Genomic DNA, 22,372 nt, shown 5'->3' with positions numbered 1-22,372 from the left:
AATAATAGGTATTAATTCCTCTCCCCTGAGACATAAAAATCCTTTTGTTTTCCTTATTTCATTGTTATAATTACAGTTATATTGCAGGTTTGGGGTGGGCTTTTTTGAGAAAAACACATAAATTACTATATACCTCTGAAATACAGCTCACTTTATTGGAAATGTTAGTGGGTTATTCAAACTTATTTAATCCGTTTTGATGCCCTAAATGTTGAAAAGGAATCTGAGCCGATATCCAGTGATTTAGCTCTTGATGTTTTGTAAGGCAATGGGATGGGCAAACCTCCTTAAATTTCGGGTGGGGGAGGGTTAAAAGATTTTTTTTTTTTCACCTGGAGTAAATAGAGCATCTTCTTGTCTAAATTAGACAATCATATGAGTGTCCTATTAATAGGAACCATTAAACACATGGAGATGGCCTTGTTACAGAAACATTGCTATAAATCATGGTATTCCTACAGCATAATTTCTCTATCAGAAGTAGCGGAAAGCATATGCTGAAACCCGTGTTTGCTCCCCAAGAGTTTTACCTATGATTGCGGTGATAGCATACCTGTGCGTGTCATTGCTGGTCACAGGATATTTGTGTCTTTGTCACATGTGAAGTCCGTGCACTGGCAGCGTTTGCATGGCCATGGTATGATTTCTAAGGCAAAAGCCTTATGCTGCTGTAGACTAATGCCTCCCTCTTGATACTTGATATCATTGATTCTGTATCGGAGCTTTTTTGCACTTAAATAATCCCCACAAACTCTTCCTGCAGAGATTGCAAGGTTTGGAATTAAAGCATCTCTTCTGGTTGTGGTTTTTGGTTTTTTTTTCCCTAATCTAAAATTGCATCTTTCGCATTTTTTTGCTCTGATCATGACTTTCCCTCTATGGTTCCCAAAACGAACAGCTGGCTGAACTAGGATTGCCCTTATTTGTTCAACTGGTTTGGAGCAGCAGCTCTCAAAAATGTGGATCGAAAAAGGAAATATCAAATGCGTGTTTGATTTGCATGTCTTTCAATTTTAAGGATTTGATTCTGTTGCTCAGAATTTTAGGCGTAGATAACCCAGTTTGTTCTGTTCATGCGATCCATGGATTTTTAATGCCAGAGGAGACCATTAGGACCAACTGACTTCCAGCACAGAAAAGATCAAAGACCCGATAGTGTCTGCGTCAAGTCCAGGCCTCCTGTTTAGGCCAGATGATACGTTTCAGAGAAATAGCCTGTTTTAGCTGGACTTCTGTAAAACCACGCAAGCTACTTACCAGCTTTATCTGATCTACTTGCCCAAGTGCGTAATTTTCAACTATCTTGAAACAGTATTGGAGAATGCTTCAAAATAATTACCTGACTCCAAAACCTGTGCTGGGCGGGTGCGGGATTATTATGGCTGTGGTTGGAGAAAAGTGGCCTCGGTGAATCCGTAAGGCTAAACCAGGCAATGCCACAGGGTGCGGGCTGCCTTGACATAATAGAAACGCTTTGCCCATTGTCTGCGGAGCATTTGTTTTTTCAGGTATGTTCTGGACGCAAGCATCTTCCCAGCTGCCGTAATAACCTCCCGTCCTGTGTTTTCATGTCTTTGGATTGGATGATCTGGCAGGTTTCCGTGGGCAAAAGTGGGGGAAAAGAACCCCTCAGTGGGTTTATAGGGTGCTTTCCCAGACCCTTGCTTCTGACCGGCTGTTAGAGGTGGTAATGACGAATTATTGGGAACGGTGGACAGCACTCGTCCCCTGGGTGCGACTGGTCGAGCAGAGATTTTGGGTGAGAACGTCATTCTGGCACAGCTAGCAGGGCTGGTGGTTTTGAAAGACAACTTTCCAAAAGCTACTCCACCAGAAATCAGTCTCTGCCTCAAGCAGAAATTGCTGCCCTGACCCTGTGCCAGGGAATGATGTCCAAGTTAAGGCTACCTGCCCTCTTGTCGCAACAGCCCTTCCTAGCCCACGAGCTTTCTTGCAGCTCTGGAAAAGTGGCAGAGGGACTTGGAAGTAACTCCCACCCGCCCCGATGCTCCGGGTAAAGCGTGTCAGAGCTGCCGCAGAGTGCCGAGATACATGATGGCCCTGTTCAGCCCCACGCTGGATGAACAGAGAGGGTGGTGAGGCACTGGGACAGGTTGCCCAGAGAAGCTGTGGATGCCCCATCCCTGGAAGTGTTCAAGGCCAGGCTGGATGAGGCTTTGAGCAACCTGGTCTAGTGCAAGGTGTCCCTGCCCATGACAGGGGGGTTGGAACTAGATGATCTTTAAGGTCCCTTCCAACCCAAACCAGTCTGTGATTCTGTGATTCTATGATTCATAGAACAACGCCAGAGCCGAGCAAATAGCTTTCCTCAGATGGTGCTTTCTCCCAGGCACGTGGGGATGAGGCCAGCATGAGGCGTCAGGGTTACACAAGAAACTTTCGGTTTGTGTCAGGGTGAGTTTGCACAACTGGAAATGTAAATTTGTTGGGTTTTAAGAATATCGGCTGGAAGTCCTGCTGTTAAACGAGGTGTGAAAGAACTGACTTCACCACCACCGGAGGGTGCTACTCGGGAAAGTTGCTTGCCTGCCCTCTCCGTTTCCCTTTCTCAGAAACGCTGGCCCACCATGTCCGTAGATACTGGTGAGAAGTTGGGTAGTGCACTCTTACAGCGAGTACCGAGCATCTGTGCTCGCTCAGCGCTGTGTCCTGTCCCTCAGTGCTCCTCTGGCCACCAGAAGGGATAGTGCAGCAGAGGAAAGTCTACAGCACTGGCGGCTAGTACCTGTATCCCACCCCCCACCGCAGTGGCTGGGAGTCTTGCATCCAGAACAAGCGTGTTACCGCTGAAACTTTGGAGGTTGATGCTTACCCCCTTCTTTTGTATGATTCTTTCCTCCAAGACCCAACAGCGGTCTTTGCTTCTGCTGAGTACCTTGAGGCACGTCTTAGGCTGGAGGCATGTCTTAGGCTGGAGGCTGGCTGTGCACTTCAAGCCTCAGTCAGACGGAGGATTGCCCAAAAACAGGTGGCAAGAGGGTAATCTATTTTCCAGTTATACTTGGGTGTGATGGTCTGCAAGAGCTTCAGCTGCTAAGCCCTGGAATTCACACCCCGAGTGATTTCATCCTTATCTGGTGGATGTGTTCGTACACCGCCCACCTTGGGTTTACCACCTGCCGGCTCGGAAGCAGGGTTTGTTGGTTTTCACGATAGACTTTGTGGATCATATTCCTCCAGGCGACATTACTGACGAACAGGGGTGGATGTGCCAGGGCAGAGCTTTCCTGCCGAGCTCCCTAACCGTCAGCTGTTTGCAGTTCACCAGGTGGCAGAGCGTGTGGAGGCGCTGGGCCAGTTTGTGATGAAGACCAGGAGGACCCTGAAGGGCCACGGAAATAAAGTTCTCTGTATGGACTGGTGCAAAGACAAGAGAAGGATTGTGAGCTCTTCCCAGGTATGCTGGTGGGCAGGTGGTTCTCAAAGCTACCCTTGGGTGCTACACAGATCTTTCGGCTGTGCTGTGTGCTGCGCTTTGCAGGCGATGCCTGTGTATCCTGTCAATGTTTTCAAGATGCCCTTAAAGCAGTTCATTGGCAACTTGTGTTCAGAGAGTGTAAATCCAAGGTTCTGATCACCGCTGCACCCGTTGGAGTTAACACCCTAAGTATTTCTTGTCCAGTCACACAGGTTTTCTCCATATTCCTTACTACAGTGGAAAATAGAACTCATCTGAGGCAGCTTTCATTTCCTTGCTCTTAACAGATAAAATATTTAGTAGCTATTTCAGTTTACGTGTTCAGAGTAAGTAATCAGGAAAAGGGAAGGGAAAAATGTTGATTCTTCTAGAGATTTCCATGCACAGAATTTTTTTCTGCAGTCTGTATTTTTGGTGCAACCTTGAAAGCCTCAAATATCCTGCCAAAATTACTGCATTTACTTGGGCATTTTGAGAAGCGGTCCTAGCACCTGCTCAAGTCCAGTCTCATGAGCTGGAGGAGGTAATGAGATAATTGCTTCCCAGATCCCCTTGTTCATCCTGAGCCCAGAATGGCAGCGAGCGAGCTTGCTGCATCTCACAGCTGTTCATTGACCTACATGAAATCTGTCAGGGGTCTCACTTGAGGGATAAAAATAGGCAATCTGCATTGCAAGCCACCTTCAGTTACTGTGAGTTTTTACCATTCATGGTGATCTCAGCAAAGAGAATGACTTTAAATAATTAATGTCACATTTTTTTCAAGTGGTTAAAATGCCAATGTGTAGATCAGAAAGCTGAGCAGGCAAGTTGTAATGCTTTTTTGCATTTTTTGTTCTGTTTTAAGACCTGTAGTGAGTCCAGGTACAGCAACAATTGTTGCTCACTAATAAGCATTTTGCTTTCATGATACAGTGAGGATAACAATATTATGTGCATAGGACACAGTAGTTGGCATGAGTGAGGCCGGCATACACGAAGTGGTTGTGTTGCTCTCTCTGCTGTGTTTTTACACTGTTTAGCAGGTTGTGTCAATGGATAGTTGGAGGTTAAGTAAGTACAGTGAGAAGTACAGGGAAAACCAGGAAAAGACAGGAAAGGGGTGATGTATAAGCAGTAAAATGACCGTAAGTAGTCCCCATGAGTGGGATGGAAAAAAGCTGCAGAATTTTCCACAAATCTGGGAGGTAGGCTGACAGCCCTGTCTCTGGAAGGCCTCAGTTTCTCTCTCTGTTTGTGTGCTTTCACGCAGGATGGGAAGGTGATTGTGTGGGATTCCTTCACTACCAACAAGGTAAGAGAAACTTCAGGAAAAAATAGATTTCTGTGCGCTGGGCAAAAGATGGTGGGGTAAGATGGAGGGCTGAAGGGCTCGTGGGAGGCAGCAGGATGATGGGATAACATGGAAACCTCTGCCAGCACCCGGAACCACGGGGCCCTGGGCACACCACCTCCTGTGACCTGTCTCTGAGCAAAGTCCCTGTCAGGGCACTGGGGTCCGTCGTGCTCTCCATCGGGAGGCTCTGATCCAGCCTCTGCTGACGGGGAGGGCTCCTGGCTGGGGCAAAGCCCTGCCAGCAAAACAGAGGCCCTCCCCAGGGATAACCCCTGTCGGAGGTGCCATATGTGACTACCCGGGATCCTTCAGCCGAGGTGTGCACTGTGAAACGGTGCCGCTGCCCCTCCAAGCCCTGGCAGGGCTGCCCCATGCTCCCTCCTCCACACAACTGAGGAAAAACGCTTGTTTGTAACTCGCTTCTACATGTGCAGCAGTGGGGACCTTTTACAGCATCGAGTATCCCAGATAAAACGTGCTCCGTGATCAGCTGGGGGCTCAGGAATAAGGTGGAAAGCGTCAGGGAGGGACTAGCCATCCTCCTGCTGCTCGGCTGGGTTCCACAGTAAGGGTTGTCCCAGCCTTATGTGTGAGTTTTGGCTGTGGGAAGCACCTTTCACTGACCCTAAGGATGTCCCACGGAAATACTGAACTCTCCCCTCTGCGCTGTTTTCCTTGCACCGATTAGGGGAACAGTGGTACCCCAGTTTAACGAGATGCTGTGTTTCAGGAACACGCAGTGACGATGCCGTGTACCTGGGTGATGGCGTGTGCGTATGCCCCGTCTGGATGTGCCATTGCTTGTGGGTGAGTTCCCGGTTTCCCCGCTGCTTGGTTTGTAGTGGTGTCCCAGTGCCTTCAGATGCTGACAGCTAGGGGTTCGCGTGCCTTGGCGGTGGGTGGCAGGGCTGGGATTCAGTCCCTCTGAGTCTGTTCCCATCAGGGCTCGTATACATTATCTCCACTGACTTCAGTGCAATAGCATTTGTTGTGTAAGCATGGAGAATAATCCTCTTTCAGCATGTGTATCACGGGTTAGGAATTATGCATGCATGCAATTTCCCTGTTCCAGTCTGGCTATGTGTGTGGGATATATCTTCTAAGGGAGAGCGGTCTTAACCCTGTTCTTACTTCGCACTCCCTCTTCTACGACACAGAGAAGGTTAGTCATTAATAATTACCAGCACAGGAATAGATCTTGCCAAGATAGGTTGGGGAGAAGTAACCCCATCCTTGATAATCATCTCCAAGTTTTCTGAGGCCTCAGGTTTGAAAAAAAAAAAAGAAGAGTTTATGCAGGGGAGAAAACAAAGAGATGAGATGTTGGCAAAACATCTTTTTAAAAGGGGCTGGATGGATCAGACAGACAAAGCAAGCTTGGGGTGGGAGAAAGGAGCAGAGGGAGACTTCACCGTGCAGCTTGCAGATCTAGAAAGCAGCAGGCTCTGTAAATGTGTGTGGAGAGGGAGTCTGGAAACTGTGTTTTTGACTAAAACTCAAAAAATGGCAAGAAAGCTCTCTCTTCACACTTGTAAGAGAGACAAGGAGGGCATATATTCATTGCACTCCCTACTTCTCTATTCCTGTTGTGCTGTGCACATAGTATAAGGCACAGACCTGGTGCCTGGTGTTGTTCCGGAATCCCAGGGACCAGGGCAGGGCTGACCTACCACAGCTCTAGAAAAGAGGGTCCCCAAGTCAGACCCTTTTAGAAAAGTGTCCCACATCTGGCCTGGGAGACAGAGCTTAACTGGTGCAACATCCAGGAGGGACACACCAGCTACGTAGGTCACTGCTTCTGCTGCCTTTTGGCCAAACCCTTCCAAAAGCCCTGCCTTCACACCCAGTACCAGCTCTTCTAGAGGACTTGGGTCAAATTTACTAGGGTAGATAAGTAGTGATGCTTAAATACCGATCCTTGCAACGACGGGTGTGAAGGAGAAAACGGCAGGTTGGCCGTACGTGAAGCGTTAACCCTGAGGTGCCGCAGCAGTCACCTCCCTGTACTGTCGTGAGGTTTCATTCAGTGCCATTTATAAACTCGAGGAGGGTAGAAAACAGGGAGGTGCAGCTGCCAGAGTTCTGTAAAGCAGCCAGCCTGGTGAGGCAGCTGGGGCTTCCCTGCACGGGGAGATCCCGCAGCACAATACAGGGAAGTCGGTGCTTGTAAGGGTTTGGCAGCGCAGCACTGACAGGTGGTGTCCTTCCTATCACCACTTGCCTTTTGTCCATTGCAGTTTTAACCAGTTCTCCTGTCTCTGTTATTGCTATTATTACTCTCTTTAGTGGCCTGGACAACAAGTGCTCTGTGTACCCTCTGACATTTGACAAAAATGAAAACATGGCTGCAAAGAAGAAATCGGTGGCAATGCACACAAACTACTTGTCTGCCTGCAGCTTCACTAACTCAGACATGCAGGTAAACGCATTCTGTTTAGTATGTAGTGATAGGACAAGGGGTAATGGGTATAAATTGAAATCAGGGAGGTTTAGATTAGATGTCAGGAAGAAATTCTTCCCAGAGAGGGTGGTGAGGCACTGGAACAGGTTGCCCAGAGAAGCTGTGGATGCCCCATCCCTGGAAGTGTTCAAGGCCAGGCTGGATGAGGCTTTGAGCAACCTGGTCTAGTGCAAGGTGTCCCCGCCCATGGCAGGGGGGTTGGAACTAGATGATCTTTAAGGTCCCTTCCAACCCTAACCATTCTATGATTCTATGATTCTATGATTCCCTGCGCGCTGCTTGCCTGGCCTGAGCCGCACTCCTCCCCAGTGCAGCCGACCTCCCGGGCACCTGGGGCACCCAGGGCCATGTCCTGCCCTGTGCAGGGGCTGCTGGAAGACCCTCTCGGGGGGCAAAGAAGTTGCTGTGAGGACATGCTTGTGGTAGCCTGCGCCGTGCAAAGGCCTGTCCCTTCTGCAAAGGGAGCTCGTTGGTACCTGCGCGTTCTCTGCGCACTGGGGCTGTGCTGGCTCGTGCTTTTGGGAGCTCAGACTAATACAAACAGTTAAAAACCCAGCTGAGACAGGCTCGGTTGGGGATGTGCTATGCCAGCCGTGGGAGACTCTTGTTAACCTGCTTCGTCCTGAACGCCCGGCCAACTCTGCTTTTGCCGTCATCCTTAGCGCTTTTTGTTTGTAGCACGGGAGCTGTTTGAGCTGGAGGATGGCCCCAGCGCGCCAGCCCTGTTGTCCGTACCTGCCGTGCTGTGTTCCCTGGGGGAAAGGAGTGATGCTATCCCTGTTGCACAGCCGGAGGTCGGAGCACAGAGGGTCACAGTGGGAGATGATGGCAAAGCCAGGAACTAAATGCAGATCTTCTGAGAGCAGGCCAGCCTTCCTCTGTAGTGAACATCTCAAAGACCTCTTCCTCCAGGAACACGAAAGATGATGAAACGAGCTGGGATAATCCCCTTGTCCTCTCTGGTTTTTGAATTTAATTGAAGCTTTGCTCAGTGCAGATCTGCAGCAAAATAAGTGGTGGAAGGGAGCTTTTTTGTTGCTCTCTATGTCAGCAGGGCTGCTGGAAAGGGAATACCTTGTCCGCTTCCTCCAGATATTTGGGGCTCTTCTGAAGTAAACACCAGCTCTTATTGCTTCTATTTCAGGACACGAGATGCCCAAGAGTATGTTGTTGTCATTCTAGGGTTTCTGTAATGACTCTGAGGTGCTAATTTAAGTCCATTGCCATGGAAACAAGTGGTGGAGGTACCCAGCGCTCAGGCTTGCTTAGCCCTGACCTCGCTGTGCTGGAGCCCTGTGTAATTAGAGCAGCCTAAATTAAGTGGAATGGTTTGGATGAGATAGAGAACCGGTATCGTCTTTTTGTGTCCATACCTATGTGCATCGTGATTAAATCCTATGAAAGGAAAAAGAGTTATTTATTTTTTTCTCCCTGTTAATTACAGCAAACTGCATTGATTTTGAAGGTAATTTAGTGCTGTTGTTAAATAATGCCACATTGGCTTTAGGTGCTTTATATTCAGTGATTCAGAGATTTTTCTGAAGACTTCAAAAAGAAATTTTCTTGTGACTCACAGGCTTACAGTGATCGTTTATAGCACGACACGTTATTATTGGAACCAATACCAGCAAGTGGGTTGGCCAAGCTTCTGTTAGGACGCTGTTATGTAGGGGAACCTAGAGAATCCCAGCATTTCTTATCCTTTTTCTTTTTACACAACAGCCTCAGGATTAAAATTACTCCGTAACTCTGCAGGTGCAGGGTGCAACAGGCGCGCTGGGCGGGAGCTTTCCCAGCTGTGTGCGCAGCAGCTCTGCTCCTGGCTCGTGTCACCGAGGGATGTGGTACCGGTAGCCTCAGGATTAAAATTACTCCGTAACTCTGCAGGTGCAGGGTGCAACAGGCGCGCTGGGCGGGAGCTTTCCCAGCTGTGTGCGCAGCAGCTCTGCTCCTGGCTCGCGTCACCGAGGGATGTGGAGTCCCCCCGCCCAGTGCCCTTGCAGCACCCGCTGCTAGGTACTGTGGGTGCTGTTGCTCTGCCTTGGCTCCAACTACAGCTCGGTTTTCCCTCAGTGAAGGAAAGACAGGGTGGGAGTTCAGGAGCTGGAGTGCGGACGGGCACCTGGCAGTGCAGTGGAACGAGGGCTCGTCATTGATTAAAGCCACTCTCAGGCTGCAGGGTGCTGAAAGAGGGGGTCCATCCCCGCTCCTCCTCATGTTCCCACCCTGGGCCAAGCCAAGCACTGAGCTGCAGGGCTGGGTGACCCACACGTCTTGTTCTCAGTGCCCCGAATCAGTCTTGCCAGAGAGAGCCTCCCCCGCCTCAGTAGGCAGGGAGCCAGGGAGCCTTGCTTCCTAAATTAGGTATCTGCAGCTCTGCGGTGCGATAACGCTCCCCACGTGACAATGCTCCATGGGTATTAATAGCAGCAGTTAAATGGGATCTCGAGTGTTTTGCATAGGGCAGGCTGCCGTAGCCCGGCACAGCAGGGCTGAGAAGCGGGATGAGGCCCCTGGCGATGGTGGAGGAGGCAGAGTTGGGGATGGCCCCACTGCCGCTCCCGGCCCCAGTGTGTGTGCTGCTGGCGAGCAGGGGACGTGTCCCTGCTGTCCCCTCCCATGTGTAAGGGCTGCCTCTGGATGGGCCCCCATCCAACACTGCTCGTGCAGCAAGCCGGATAGGAAAGGCTGTTAATTCCCTTCTGGTTTTGGATTTGGGGAGCTGGTTTGGCTTTCAGTGGAAACACCCTGAAGTTGAGTCCATAATGCTTCTCTTCAAGCATTAGCCGGAGCTCTGGCTTGCCAACAGACCCTTCCCTTAACACCTCTAGCTACTCCTGTTCCCCTCATATCTCTTAACATGCTGTTCCAAGAGCAGATTCTCAGAGCTGAAAGTCTTCATTCCTCAGCCAAGTACAAATACTTCTCAGAACAGAGGAGTTCATTGATCTAGCTCAAAAGCTGGCCGGAAAGGCAAGTCAGGACTTTCTTCTGCTATTATCATCTCAGAGTATTAGCGTCCCTCTACCGCAGGATTCGGAACAGGCTGTTCTGCGAACTCCGCTGTTTATGGGAGGGGTTTTTGGAGCATCTGTCAAACACGTTCAGTGTTTAACCTTTATGCAACTCTGTGAATGGTTTCATGTGTGATCGTTTTCTTCTTGAAGAGTATTTTCTTTTCCACTTCTAAGCTACCCACTGGGATCCCTTCAATTTTCCTCAGTGACCGTGAGAAAACCCTGTGTGCAAGACCGAGTGCCCCCCGAAGTTCACGCTTGCCTCCTTCCACGCTGGTGCACAGGGACCCCGGCAGCCTACGGAATTGGCGATTGCATAACAGCTTTGGGTGCCAAGGGGAAATTTTGAACAATTGAGCATCATCAGGGTTTAGCCACAATAACAAGCGCTGGTCACGTGCTTTCTGCAAGCACTGTAGCAGCTGAGGAAAGCTGTGAGCTGTGTTCGGTCAGTGTGTGTTCAAGCCCTTTCACACAAATGGTTTTGGACAAGTGAGAGGTGATGGACTTACCAAACAACTGTCTAGACAGGCTTATTTCTCTTTCGTAAAACCCATGCCTTAAGCCCAATTAATTTGGTTTAAACTGGCTATTTCAAGCAGAAAAAAGAGAAATTTAGAGAGTTAAACAGGTATACTTAACAATTCTTCTCTTTACCCGTGTTGAATTCCAGCAGCCTAAATGTAGATAGGGTTAACTACAAGGACAGACAGGAATAACAGTCTGCTTCCACCTCCTCTTTCTGGAGGGATATGGTAGTGCCAGCAGATCCTTACGGCCATCAGCTCTCCAAAACCCACCTTGCACAAAACTGACCCTTATGGAAATGCTGTGTAGGTATAACTGTGTCAATACAGCTCTCCTTTCCACTCTCACTTCTCTCCTTAAAAACAAAAACCATCAATTGTGCTTAGGATTCATATTGTTCTTATGGCTTTGATTTACTGCGTACTGTTTAATTAGCTGAAAGCTGTCCTTGGTGTGTGTATAGGACGTCAGTTGTTTCCTTCTGAACTTGATGATCTGCTGATTTTTGTATTGTGACTCTTCTTGCCACATCCCATAGATCCTGACAGCAAGTGGAGATGGAACTTGTGCTCTGTGGGATGTCGAGAGCGGGCAGCTTCTACAGAGTTTCCATGGTCATGGAGCTGATGTCCTGTGCCTGGACCTGGCCCCTTCTGAAACAGGAAATACATTTGTCTCTGGGGTAAGCAGGAGCTTCCTATCGTAATATAAAATTAAGGAACATGGAAGGGAGAAGGCAGTAAAGCGGGAGGCTCGTGATCTTAGTGAGAGAGTGCCAGAGTATGTGTTGGAAGCCCCAGTGCAATCCACTCGTTGCAAGCACATTTTCCAAGCTGGAGCAAATTAAACCCCTGACTGTGGGGTCAAACCCACCCAGCCAGTCTGACCGCGGTTCTGCTTATGTTGCAAATTCCACCCTACACCAAAGCAGTCCAGCCCGAGATCAAAACGACGCCTCTCCCGGGAAGGGCAAAGCTCAGAGCTGGAGCAGCGGGCTCCTACCACAGCAGAGGTGTGAACCCCTGTGGTCAGGAGCCCGGCGCAGCAGGCGACTTCCCGCATTTGGCTCCTTGCTCGTGGCCGGCTCTCTGGGGTGTGCCAGGCGGCTGCTCGGGGCGTCGAAGCGGGGCTGCAAATAACATGCGTGCCACTGTGTCCCTCAACCGCTCCCCAGAAGCCAAGGGGTAGCTTGGACACTGCCTAAACCCTCGTACAAGTCGGAGCAGGGAGTTGAGGTGTGGCCAGATCAGCTGTTGCCGAGTCCCCTCTGCCTTCCAGTGGTACCAGAGGCATTTAAAGCCCCTTTGTCAGTCCAACACTGCCCGCTCCCCTTTCGTGGCCCAGGGGAAGACACAAGCCTTGCTGGGGCTGTAGGACCAGTCTAGGCAAGTAGCCAATCCAGATCTTGTCCTGCTGCCGAGGCATTGCTGTTCCCGGGCAGCCAAGCCGTTGGCATGCAGCTTGGCAGCAAGGCAGGCAGGGCACGAAGGTGAGTGGGCTGGGGCTCAGCTCCTTTTTGAGGTGGTGCTGGTCTTTCCCACATCAGAAATTGAGTGTGCAGGTGGGAGCTGGGAGGAGCTGAAAGGTGACCTCTCTTACTGGAGGCTGATGGAAATGGCCCTTGGGCCAGAGGGTGCCGACCATGGATTAGGGCATTCCACTTGTGCTTGGAGTCATGGTCCCATGCCTACACGGTAAACCTGGCTCTTTTTTGGCTGGCCCACGAGGAGCAAAGCCCAGCACACTGGCCCAGTTTGCCTGCTGCTAGCACAGCTGCTCTGAAGCGTGACTGAAAGCTAATTCCATCCAAGTGCATTACTCCTCCCGGGCTTTCTTGTTACTGAGCTTGCTTCCCAGAAAGGATAGATTCATTCTCCCTGGGAACAGCTCAGCTTATTATAGGGCAAAGAATTGCAAGCAGCTATGGTACTGCTAAGAGAATATGTCGTACTTGTGTCGATGTAGCAGCTTGGGCGTGTCCGTGCTTACAGGGCTTAATTCATCACGTGCGGAATACCGCTCCAGTGAAGATGTGTTTTGTGTCATGTCAACGCAGGTGTAGCCAAAACAGCGCAACCTGGAGGTGCCGTAGCAAAGAGGGACCCCCTGGGTATTGTGCCTGTGTGATACAGTGACCTTGAGCTGGAATAAGTGCAGATAGGTCAGGGTGTAGGCTGGATACCATTACATTTAACGACTTAACTGAAAACCCAGCCCTCCTGGGTGAGCTCGGGGCTGCATCCTAGGCTGTTAGGCTCAGCGCCCTCTGAGCGCTGCTTCTCTCTGGATAGAGCTCGGGGGGCCCATCTCTCTGCAGGTGGCTGCTGGTTTCTCCTTCAAATCCTTAGGATTCAAAGCAGCAGCTTGTCAGATTGGTCTTGCCCCAGACTCCCAGGAAGGTCATTAAGAACAGCGCACATGGGAGCGATGTGAAGGGCTGGGCTTTGGCTGGAGCGCGGCTTGAGAGGGAGATATGCCGAGTCCAAAATGTTCTCCATCCTGTTGATTTCCCCTGCACAGAAACCATCAGTTGGTACAAAGGAACGTTACCTCTTTTAAATAATGACATCATTAGTAAAAAAAAAAGGGGGGGATTTTATTTTAACAAGAGAATTAAAAAAAAAAGAAATATGTGAAGAGACTGTTTAATTTAATTAGCAATCATATTTGCTTAAAAATAACTGTCGTGTGGCACGGTCTGCTGGGCAGGACGCACCAGCTTGGCAGGAGCAGCAATCGCCTGGCCTGCCCTGTGTTTCCCACACAGCTTCAGAGAAGCTGAGCCTGCCCCTTGGCAGGGTCGTATTTGTTAAAATCTCCTGCCACTCTTCCAAGTCTGTGTTCTTCTTCTTGTCACCGCGGTTGTGACAGCAGCGAGACATCGCAGCTGAGAGCGTGGCCCTGGAGGTATGAGGTGGTTCCTGCCCGGACGGCGTGGGCTGAGCCCCTTGCCCAGAGCTTTCGGGGTGCCGAGCACCTTGCAGCAAGCACCGAGTGATGGATGATCGTTGCAGAACACAGCTTGGAAGGGCAGGTTGGAGCTTGGCCATTGAGATGACACGCTATTGTACTGCTTCTCCAAACCTAGCCAAACCCTTGGGCAGATGGGAGCGGAGCCACGGCAGGGGTTAATGCTGGTGGGAGGCTGGGCAAGAGACCCTCCGGATGCACTTATTTCATCTTCTGTTTCAGCATGTGAAAAGAATTAGTTATAAAACTTTAAATGCTGGGTATGAATTTTTCATATTGGGCGTGTGAAGTGGTAAGAGAATGAGCCCGTTGTGCAGCTCTGTGGCATGGTGGGACTGCAGACCACGGTACAGCAGCAGCATGAGCAGAGCAGGACTGTGAGTGCTGCTTAGTATGGGAATGCCAGTGCAAACACCCCCAGCTTCTCTGCACCCCACCATGCTGCACGGCAGGGCTGTGCCCTTGCTAGGCCCTGGCACCGCCGGGCTCCAGCCTTCCTGGTAAACTCTGCCCCTGACTGCAGCTGCACCAGGCTGGGGGTACCAGGAGAGACCCAAGGATTAACCAGTTAAATCCCCTCAGAGCTGTGGTATTCTCAGAGCCTTTGAACGTAGCTGGGCTTGGTGATGTGCATCAGGCAGGTGAGGGGTGAATGTCCCCATTTGCACAGCCGTCGTGGGTTGTTTTGTCTTATTAGGGATGTGACAAGAAAGCCATGGTTTGGGATATGCGGTCCGGTCAGTGCATCCAGTCATTTGAAACCCACGATTCGGATATCAACAGTGTCAGGTCAGTATGTTTCTGGGAGAAGGACACATTTGCAATGTTGAGCAATGTGCTGGTTCTATATTTGAAGTCTGACCTCACCCAAGTAATGTAATGTGTTCTGGTCTTTTTTTACTCATGCACAGATACTACCCAAGTGGAGATGCTTTTGCCTCTGGTTCAGACGATGCCACGGTATGTTAATTCAGCAACCTGATGTAGGGAAGGTTCTGTTACTTCTCAAGACAGATTTTCCTGAAAGGCTAGGTCACATCCACAGTGGACTTTAAGTGACTAAACTGGGCACGTGACACCAAAGTTGCAGAAATAATAATGCTACGATATATATAGTATTTAATATATATTATATTATAATGCTGTAAGGAAAATCTGTGTAGGTCACCTCTGCAAATTTTTCTATGCGAGGTGCTCTCCAAATACTCATTTCAGATTATCTATATTTTGAAGTTTCATTATCAAAATTAGTTGTCTTACTGGAAGAGATTTGGCTTCATATAGTTGTTGGTCCCAGCAGATGAAATGTTGCAGCTGGTGTCAGAAGGAGCAGCACAGCTCAAGGACGTGAAGGGAGCCCGCACGTGGGCACGCACGTCCCGGCAAGCGGAGCTGGGCAGAGCCCCAGGGTGGCCCCAGCCACCTACATCTCCTCCCTGTCCTCCTGACTCACTGCCAGAGCTCTTCACGGGGATGAGTCACGGCATCCAGGTCATCCGAGATGATACAATAGCTCTTAGTGCATCTTACCCATCTTATCTGGGAGCAAGCTGCTGGGGGGGCACAGGATGTATTGACAGGTAATTGTGTCAGCACATGGAGTGCAAAATGCCTCTTATCTCCCCGTGCCTTCAGGCCCCTGAGTGATGCACAGGGCTGGTGGCTCTCACTGCAGCTGGTGGGTGGTACCTGTGGGGTACCACAGCCCGGCAGTGAAGTGTAAAGAGCAGACGTTTGGGAGGTACCTGGCACCTTGTGTCTCCTGTTTTTTCAAACATCATGAGGGTGAAGACTCCAAAGTACTCTGCCCTCCCAGCATGTCTTGAGCCTGTTCCAATACTGGCTAAACTCATTAGAAACATTCCCCTTGTCTTCACTGGATGTGAAGACCTTCTCTTCTGGAGAAAGTGTACACTACTTTTAGATCTTAAAAGCTGTGATCATAAATTAATAGCTCTAGCTCTGTGGTGAGCCCAGTGCCTCTGCACATTCAGATGCAGTGCTGTGAGCACTTCAGATGCTGAGGGAGCGAGATGGAGGAATTGTCCATCATTAAATTCCAATGAGAGCACTCTCTTTTTATGCCCAGAGCAGGGGGCTCTGGGCTTCCCTGCTTATTAATTTATTTGACAGGGTTTTTCTCTCTTAACTATTCCTGACACCCCCGACTCAAGCAGGAGAATGGGAAATTCCATCTCTGTGCTTTTGTCAGAGGCTTTGGCAGTTTCCATCTACTTCATTCTTCAGGTGAATAGTTGGGTGTTTTCAGCGTTACGGGCTGATACACTGACTGATAGCCTTGACCTGATTTATGTACTTGGGGATTTTGAGGAACAGATAATCCTGACTGTCTGGAGGGGAACCATAAAAGCCTGCTCACATGGGAGTGCTGTCACCTGCGGAGACCTCAGCTTCCTATCAGGGTGATGGAATTAACCAGCATGGAGCACTGGGACACCTGGGCTTCTCCTACCTGGCAGCTCCCTGCTGCGAGTGAAACAGCCTCTCCGTTATGTGCAGGCTTGAGTATCAGCCATTTTTCATTACTAAAGTCTTAATATTGGCAAACCCCTCTGGCCTGTGTTTGTTTAATTAACTTAGTGAGGAAGGTGTTCGGTTCAAATAGTTTCAAAGTGCATTTTGATTTCAGAGCTAGCAGACCGCCTTTCTGCGTGGCAGTGAAGTCTGGTCTGTCTGTATGTTATTCCCATGTTAAACGAGCCCAAGTATGCTGGCAAATGATAAAAACAGCAAGTGCAAGTTGTAGAGGTGATCAGGGATTTTCCATGAGAAATGAAAATCAAAGATCTTTGTAAAAATATGTTATTTCACGTGAATTATTTTCACGTAGGTATTTGAGACAGAGAGGCCTCACGGAAGGGCAGGAGCTGTTTGCTCTCCTGTCTTACTCAGAGCAGGGACAAGCATCCTGGCTTTCCCGTGCCAAGGGACTGTGCAAGCACCGTGCCGTGGGGTCCTGATTCTCCAAGTTCTTCACTCAATTTGTACAAAACAGCCGTGTGTTGCCTAGATCCTGGTGAGACTCCAGGGGAGTCCCAGTTACAGTGGGTGGGAGCAGCAGAAGGAGGGATGCCAAGCAGCGCTTCCCGTGATGCCTGTTAGACTGTGGTCCTTCCCACTGCCATTTTTTCAGTGAAACGTCCTGGCCATTCACTCCAGCCTTTGCTGAGGCACGCGTGTTGGTTTTGTTTTCATCCCAGTGCCGTTTATATGACCTTCGCGCCGACAGGGAAGTAGCAATCTATTCCAAAGAGAGCATCATTTTCGGAGCATCCAGTGTGGACTTCTCTCTCAGCGGTGAGGCTTGGACTTTCGGGGGTTATCTTCGTGTTGGGATTTGAGGGGGACTGTAAAGTTTTTCCACTTTAATCTGACAAAGCGTTGGGTATTAAAAGTTACTAAAAGTAGTACTAAGCACCAAAAGAAACATGTAAGGCATGGAAGCCTTTTTTTGCTTCTGTAAAAATGATTACTTTTCAAATAACCTAGCTGGCTATTGCTTCGTTGTAGCAACGCAAAGTATTTTCCTGGCCCTACTGAAGGCAGGAAATACGTTGCCGTTAACTACAGCTGGGCTAGAATTTCACAATAATGATTAAAAACATTTCAAAGGAAGCAAGAAATGTAACTAGACTATTAAGTGCACTTACATAAATAGTTTATAAAAGGATAATAAATGATTAACAGACAGTAAAAGTGTGTTAGAGGAGCATGAAGACAGAGACATTAGCGTTATTCGCTGCAGGTCTGGAGGCATGAGCTCGAGCCTTCTCTCTCCTGCCCTGGCACAAATGCTCTTCCAGTCGCCCGATGTGGGGATGAGTGGGTGGTGAGCTGCCCTCTGCTCAGGACAGAGGCCTCTGGCGTGGTCACAGGCACCACAGCTTGTCCCGCTGGGGACGGTGAATCACTTAATAAACTGTCTACTATTCGTTCAGCTGTTTGTGTTCTACCCCCTGATTCAAGTCTGAGCAAAGTATTCCTGTCCTGCATTAGCTGTTGAAGTGCTCTTCAGTCTGTCGTGACTTGGAGTCATCCCCTATCCCTAACACTGGGCAGGTTCTAGGCAGTTTAACTCCATTTTAACAGTAAGGAATACATCTTAACTGGTTCAGCATTTTGTGTGGATCGCTCACCGTGGGGGTGTCGCACGGGGGCACGGCTAGCCCAGGGGAAGCAGCAGTCAGGGCTCGCTGCATGTGGAGGGTGGCATGGCGGAGCTGGCCTGCGGCTCGCTAGGTGATGCATGTCCTTGCTGACGCCTTCCCTGCTTAAGACCTGACTTTGTATCGTTCTCTTGGTAGGTCGCCTGCTGTTTGCAGGCTATAACGATTACACCATAAACGTCTGGGATGTGCTGAAGGGGTCCCGTGTATCCATCCTGTTCGGACACGAAAACCGCGTCAGCACCTTGCGGGTCTCTCCCGATGGGACGGCATTCTGCTCGGGCTCCTGGGACCACACTCTCCGAGTAGGTGCTGGGAGCACCTGCTGTGGGTGCTTCTGTCTTGGTTTGATTGTTTAAAAAAGGGGGCGAGAGGGAAGGGCTGCTGCAGGAAAATCGACTCTAGATGGACTAATGAGGATATAAAACCACAGTGTAAAACGTGAACAGAACATTTACATTTTAAAAAATCCCCATGGAGTGCTAGCTGAGCTGTTCAGGGAATTTTGAACTTAGGGGTTAAATGATGTCATTGCTGCTGGTACGCCGTACCACTAACCTGACCCCCTTGCCAAACTTTAATTACACGTTTGATAGAATACTCACTGTCATAAACGATGGTTCAACTCTCTCTCTGCAGATCTGGGCTTAACCTGAGATCCTGTATGCGGAATCAAATGAAGACTGACACCCTGGACTACAAAAGCTGCATAAGAAGAGCCACCCCTCCGAATGGAATATTTGCTACACCAGGAAAGAGGGACACTGGACCCACAGGTTAACACAACTAGGTAGAACACGTAATTGCTTGAACACGTAGCAAACATCGACCTGTAGTAAGATGAAACGGTTTTAATTCTGTTTTGAAACCATCTTTTATTAGAACTAGCTTAGAGAATGATAAAGGGACTTTTCTCTGAAGTCACCTCTATCACAGAATTGAGTATTTCAGTGCACATTATGTATTTATTTGCATGAATCGAGTTGCTTTTTAAAGTTTAAAAAAAAAAAAAAGAGAGGAAAAAAAGAATCCCAGTTTTATCAGGATGTAGCATAAGACTTTGGGAACATTCCATAGTAGTGCATTGAATTTTGGTGTTGAAAGGTGGAAAGAAAAACAGTTCTGACACTTTACGATGGCGTTACTGGATGACTGAACCTTGGTAGGAAGTAGAGGAGCAAAGGATCCACTGTGAAGGTACTGGCTGTTGTCGTAAAAATGTATTTTTTGTACAAAAAAGGAATCCTTTCAATCCCTGTTTTTTCCTACTGTCTTTTTAGATAGAAATTAGTATTTCGTCTGTTATCTGAATATAAGGAATCTAAGTATATACAAGATGATAAACTGCAAAGATGAGGAAGATAAACATGATTTACATAATCATGAGGTAATACTTAACCAGTAGTTTCTTAGAAATTTTTAATTGTATCACTTGGTGAGTGAATTTTCTTTTACTTAAAGGACTACTACACGCTAAGCACTAAGGGGTACTACACGCTAAGAAGGGGTACTACACGCTGAGCACTAAGCACCCTTATACCGATGGTCTTTTCCAAGTCAGTCGCAGTCATTCTAGGGTCATGATTCTTACTTGCATTTTGAGCACTTCATACCATTTTGGCAGGGCAGTGTAGCTTAAACGTGTGTTAAGGCAGCGTATGCCCATCGTCAGGTCCTTCTGCAGTGTCAGAGCGCTGTTAAGGTCACGCCAATGCGCATCAGACCTTCCAGGCCGAGTCCTACGGTCCTTGCTCCAACAGCGATCCCCCACTGGCATGGACGTAGTTTTGTCGTAGTTGGGCTTGAGGGTGAGCAACGGTGAGTTGTTGAAGGCCTGGTAATGTGATGCGAGCCGGCAGGACTGCCCCCGTGCCGAGCTGATGCTGTAGGATTAACATTTAACCAGATAAAGCTGAGATAGTTAATTATAGAACTATTGGGAAATGATACCTGCATTTATACACTGAAAACTGTTGAGAGTGGAGTGTGTCACCTCTGCTCGTCCTGACGGGGCTGAGGCACGTGGGGGAGCAACGTGCTGGAGTAAAGCCGAGGGCTTGCCCGGTCTGGCCTTTGAAATGCAGGTGGTGAGATGCATCTCTGACGAGATCAAGGCGATCGTTTATGTTTAGATTGAAACAAGAGAAAACGAGCTCACTGGGGTGACCTTGATCATGAGCTCACTGATCGCTGGTGTTGGCTCTCCACGTAAGTTGAACACCCTAATTCTGTTGGAAAGTGGGGTTTTCTCACAATTCTATAAAATCTGTATTAGAAAGAAAGCCTCCTCCTTCATGAAAACATTTGGTTCCATGAATCCATTACCGATTAACCTAGGACACTGACATTCCTCTCAGCCTTCAGTCCCTAACGGAATAGCTCCGCTGCTTTCACTTGGAAAAGCCAGCTCTGATGCTTTGCAGTGTCCGTGGCCAACCATCCCTGTAGCAAATGGAACGCACCACGGCAACGTCGTACCGCGCTCGCTGTGCAATATGGAGTCAATACACTGTACGCGTTCCACTGAGAGTAATCTTAATGTTTCGATAGTATTTATTGGTAAGATGTTCGTACTGCATTGTGTTGATACTTACGAATGGCCTAAGTACAATAAATTGTATTTTACATATTGAGAATGTGTAAATAGTTGTTTTTCCCATCAGTAATGTTAACGGTAGCTGGTTTGTTTGGCATTTACTTTTTGCACCATAGGGTTTCTTAGGTCATTCGTCCTGCAAAAATCTAGGGCAAAATCCCGTTCTGCCTGAAAATCACTTCCGGAATATCTTCTGAAAATACCCAAGGTGAGCCAGAGCAGGGGAGAGAAGCAGCCCCTCCAGGGCCCCATCTGAGCTCCTTCTGCGTTCGGGAGGCCAGAACCGAGGTTGCGTGTTCCTGCTCAGAAGGATCACAGCTAACAGGTGATGTTTTCTTGCCGGATCCTCATCACCATACCCCGCAATGGGCTGGAAAACGCGTAGCATTGTGTTTTCTGGGAGCACGGGATTGTCCTGGCATCTCAGCAGGACACGGAGCACCGCAGCGCTGTCGGGGGCTCGGGCTGCAGCTGCCCAGGTGAGCCGTGTTTGCACATCACCTGGAGAGCAGAGAACTGCGCTGGGGCCGGCTGTCCTCGCCCACGAAGGTGGTTGGTGCTCAGTTTAGACACCAAAAAAGGCAGTTCCTTTGCTGAGGCTCACTGTTTCGTTTCCGTTCCTCTGAGGGGCTGGGGAAAGTGCTGAGCCAGCCGAGTGACATCAGTGCCCAGCCCGTCACCAGCTGACATCGCATCTTGCACTTCTGTCCTTGCAGGGTGAAGTCGCGTGGTTTCTGCTCTCCAGGGCCACTGCCTGTGGGCTCGGCACCTCTGAAAATCACCTTTTTGTTCCTGAGGTAACGGTGAAAGCCCTGAGTCAGGACCGGCCTCAACTTCCCATCAGAAAAACGGAGGGAGAGGAACAGGGCACTGAAGCATCCATTGTTTTCCTTACTCACTGGAAAGTTGGCCAGGGAGGCTTTGGAAAAACTGGCATGTTTGAGACCCCGCTTTGGGGTCTCCGTCAAGCTCTTTGGGTCTCAGAAACACCTCTCTTACTTTCCAGAGGGAGAGGTTTTAACCTGCTTCTCGTCCTTTTCCCAGCATGTCCCGGCCTTGGAGAGGAGCTGCGCAGCGGGGAAGCAGCAGTGTCACGAGCCCCGGCACCGGTCCTACCTTCCTGACCTGCTCCCGGCTGGAGCCAGGAGAAGGAAAAGCAGTCCCGAAATGCCACGCAAGCGGGCTGTAAGCAGGTGGAACATATGGAGAGCAGGAGAGCTATAGCTGGGGCAAAGTGGCTGTCAGACCGGCTCCGTTAAACAAAAATGCTGTATAAACAGGAAGGGTGGAAAAGGATGTTGCTAGAGGAGCAGCCTCCCCATTTTGCTCTCCTGCCGTGAGGAATGCACTAAGAAATTCCCACTCCGGGATTAACAATCGTAAGGAAAACTAGTTAAAAAAGCACGTGTGTAAAGCGCGGGCGAAGGCACCGTTCCAGCTACTGCCCGAGCACACAGACTACATTTCCCCACTTCAAAACAAAAGCCAAATATGGGGATGTAAAACTCGAGTTTGCCGCAGGAATGACTCCAAGCGATGGGGCCGCTTCCCGGTCGTGATCTGAGACATTGTGATAGGGTTGATTCCGGCTTGGCCGGTGCGTTCTCAGCCGTTCCAGCGTGCACGCGCCCCGACCTTTGCACCCCGAAGGTCCTAACCCTAAATTTTGCCCGTCGAAAAGCCAGCGCTGCTGCGGGCCTTTGGTAAATGCGCAACGCGCGATGCTTGTGGTCTTGGAAAACCTGAAGCTCCTTCGATGGAGAATACAGGTTTGGGCCACTGATGTGGGAAGAAGCACCCCCCCCCCCCCCCCGGACAAAAAACCACGAGCGAGCGCG

The 22,372-nt window shown here is 49.3% G+C and overlaps 1 protein-coding gene across 1 annotated transcript; it reads left to right on the top strand.

Annotated features, from left to right (window-relative positions):
* Positions 1–2,588: 2,588 nt before the first annotated feature.
* On the top strand, positions 2,589–18,932 carry GNB5 (guanine nucleotide binding protein (G protein), beta 5). The gene is made up of 11 exons (XM_010160275.1): positions 2,589–2,604; positions 3,222–3,418; positions 4,692–4,733; positions 5,506–5,582; positions 7,062–7,194; positions 11,320–11,463; positions 14,449–14,540; positions 14,663–14,711; positions 16,973–17,069; positions 18,077–18,243; positions 18,578–18,932. The coding sequence occupies exons 1-11, from the start codon at positions 2,589–2,591 to the stop codon at positions 18,587–18,589; spliced, it is 1,026 nt and encodes a 341-aa protein (XP_010158577.1). The 3' UTR covers positions 18,590–18,932.
* Positions 18,933–22,372: the final 3,440 nt, after the last annotated feature.

The sequence above is a fragment of the Eurypyga helias genome, unplaced genomic scaffold (assembly GCF_000690775.1).
Source record: "Eurypyga helias isolate BGI_N326 unplaced genomic scaffold, ASM69077v1 scaffold21690, whole genome shotgun sequence".
Taxonomy (NCBI): domain Eukaryota; kingdom Metazoa; phylum Chordata; class Aves; order Eurypygiformes; family Eurypygidae; genus Eurypyga; species Eurypyga helias.
Note: the sequence above shows the minus strand (reverse complement) of the source record. Positions and strands in the feature narration are given on the sequence as shown.

Excerpts from the sequence above, each read along its gene's own strand:
- GNB5 (XM_010160275.1), top strand. Across the intron at positions 3,419-4,691 it reads GGATTGTGAGCTCTTCCCAG|GATGGGAAGGTGATTGTGTG; the intron begins GTATGCTGGTGG and ends GCTTTCACGCAG. Across the intron at positions 5,583-7,061 it reads GGATGTGCCATTGCTTGTGG|TGGCCTGGACAACAAGTGCT; the intron begins GTGAGTTCCCGG and ends TACTCTCTTTAG.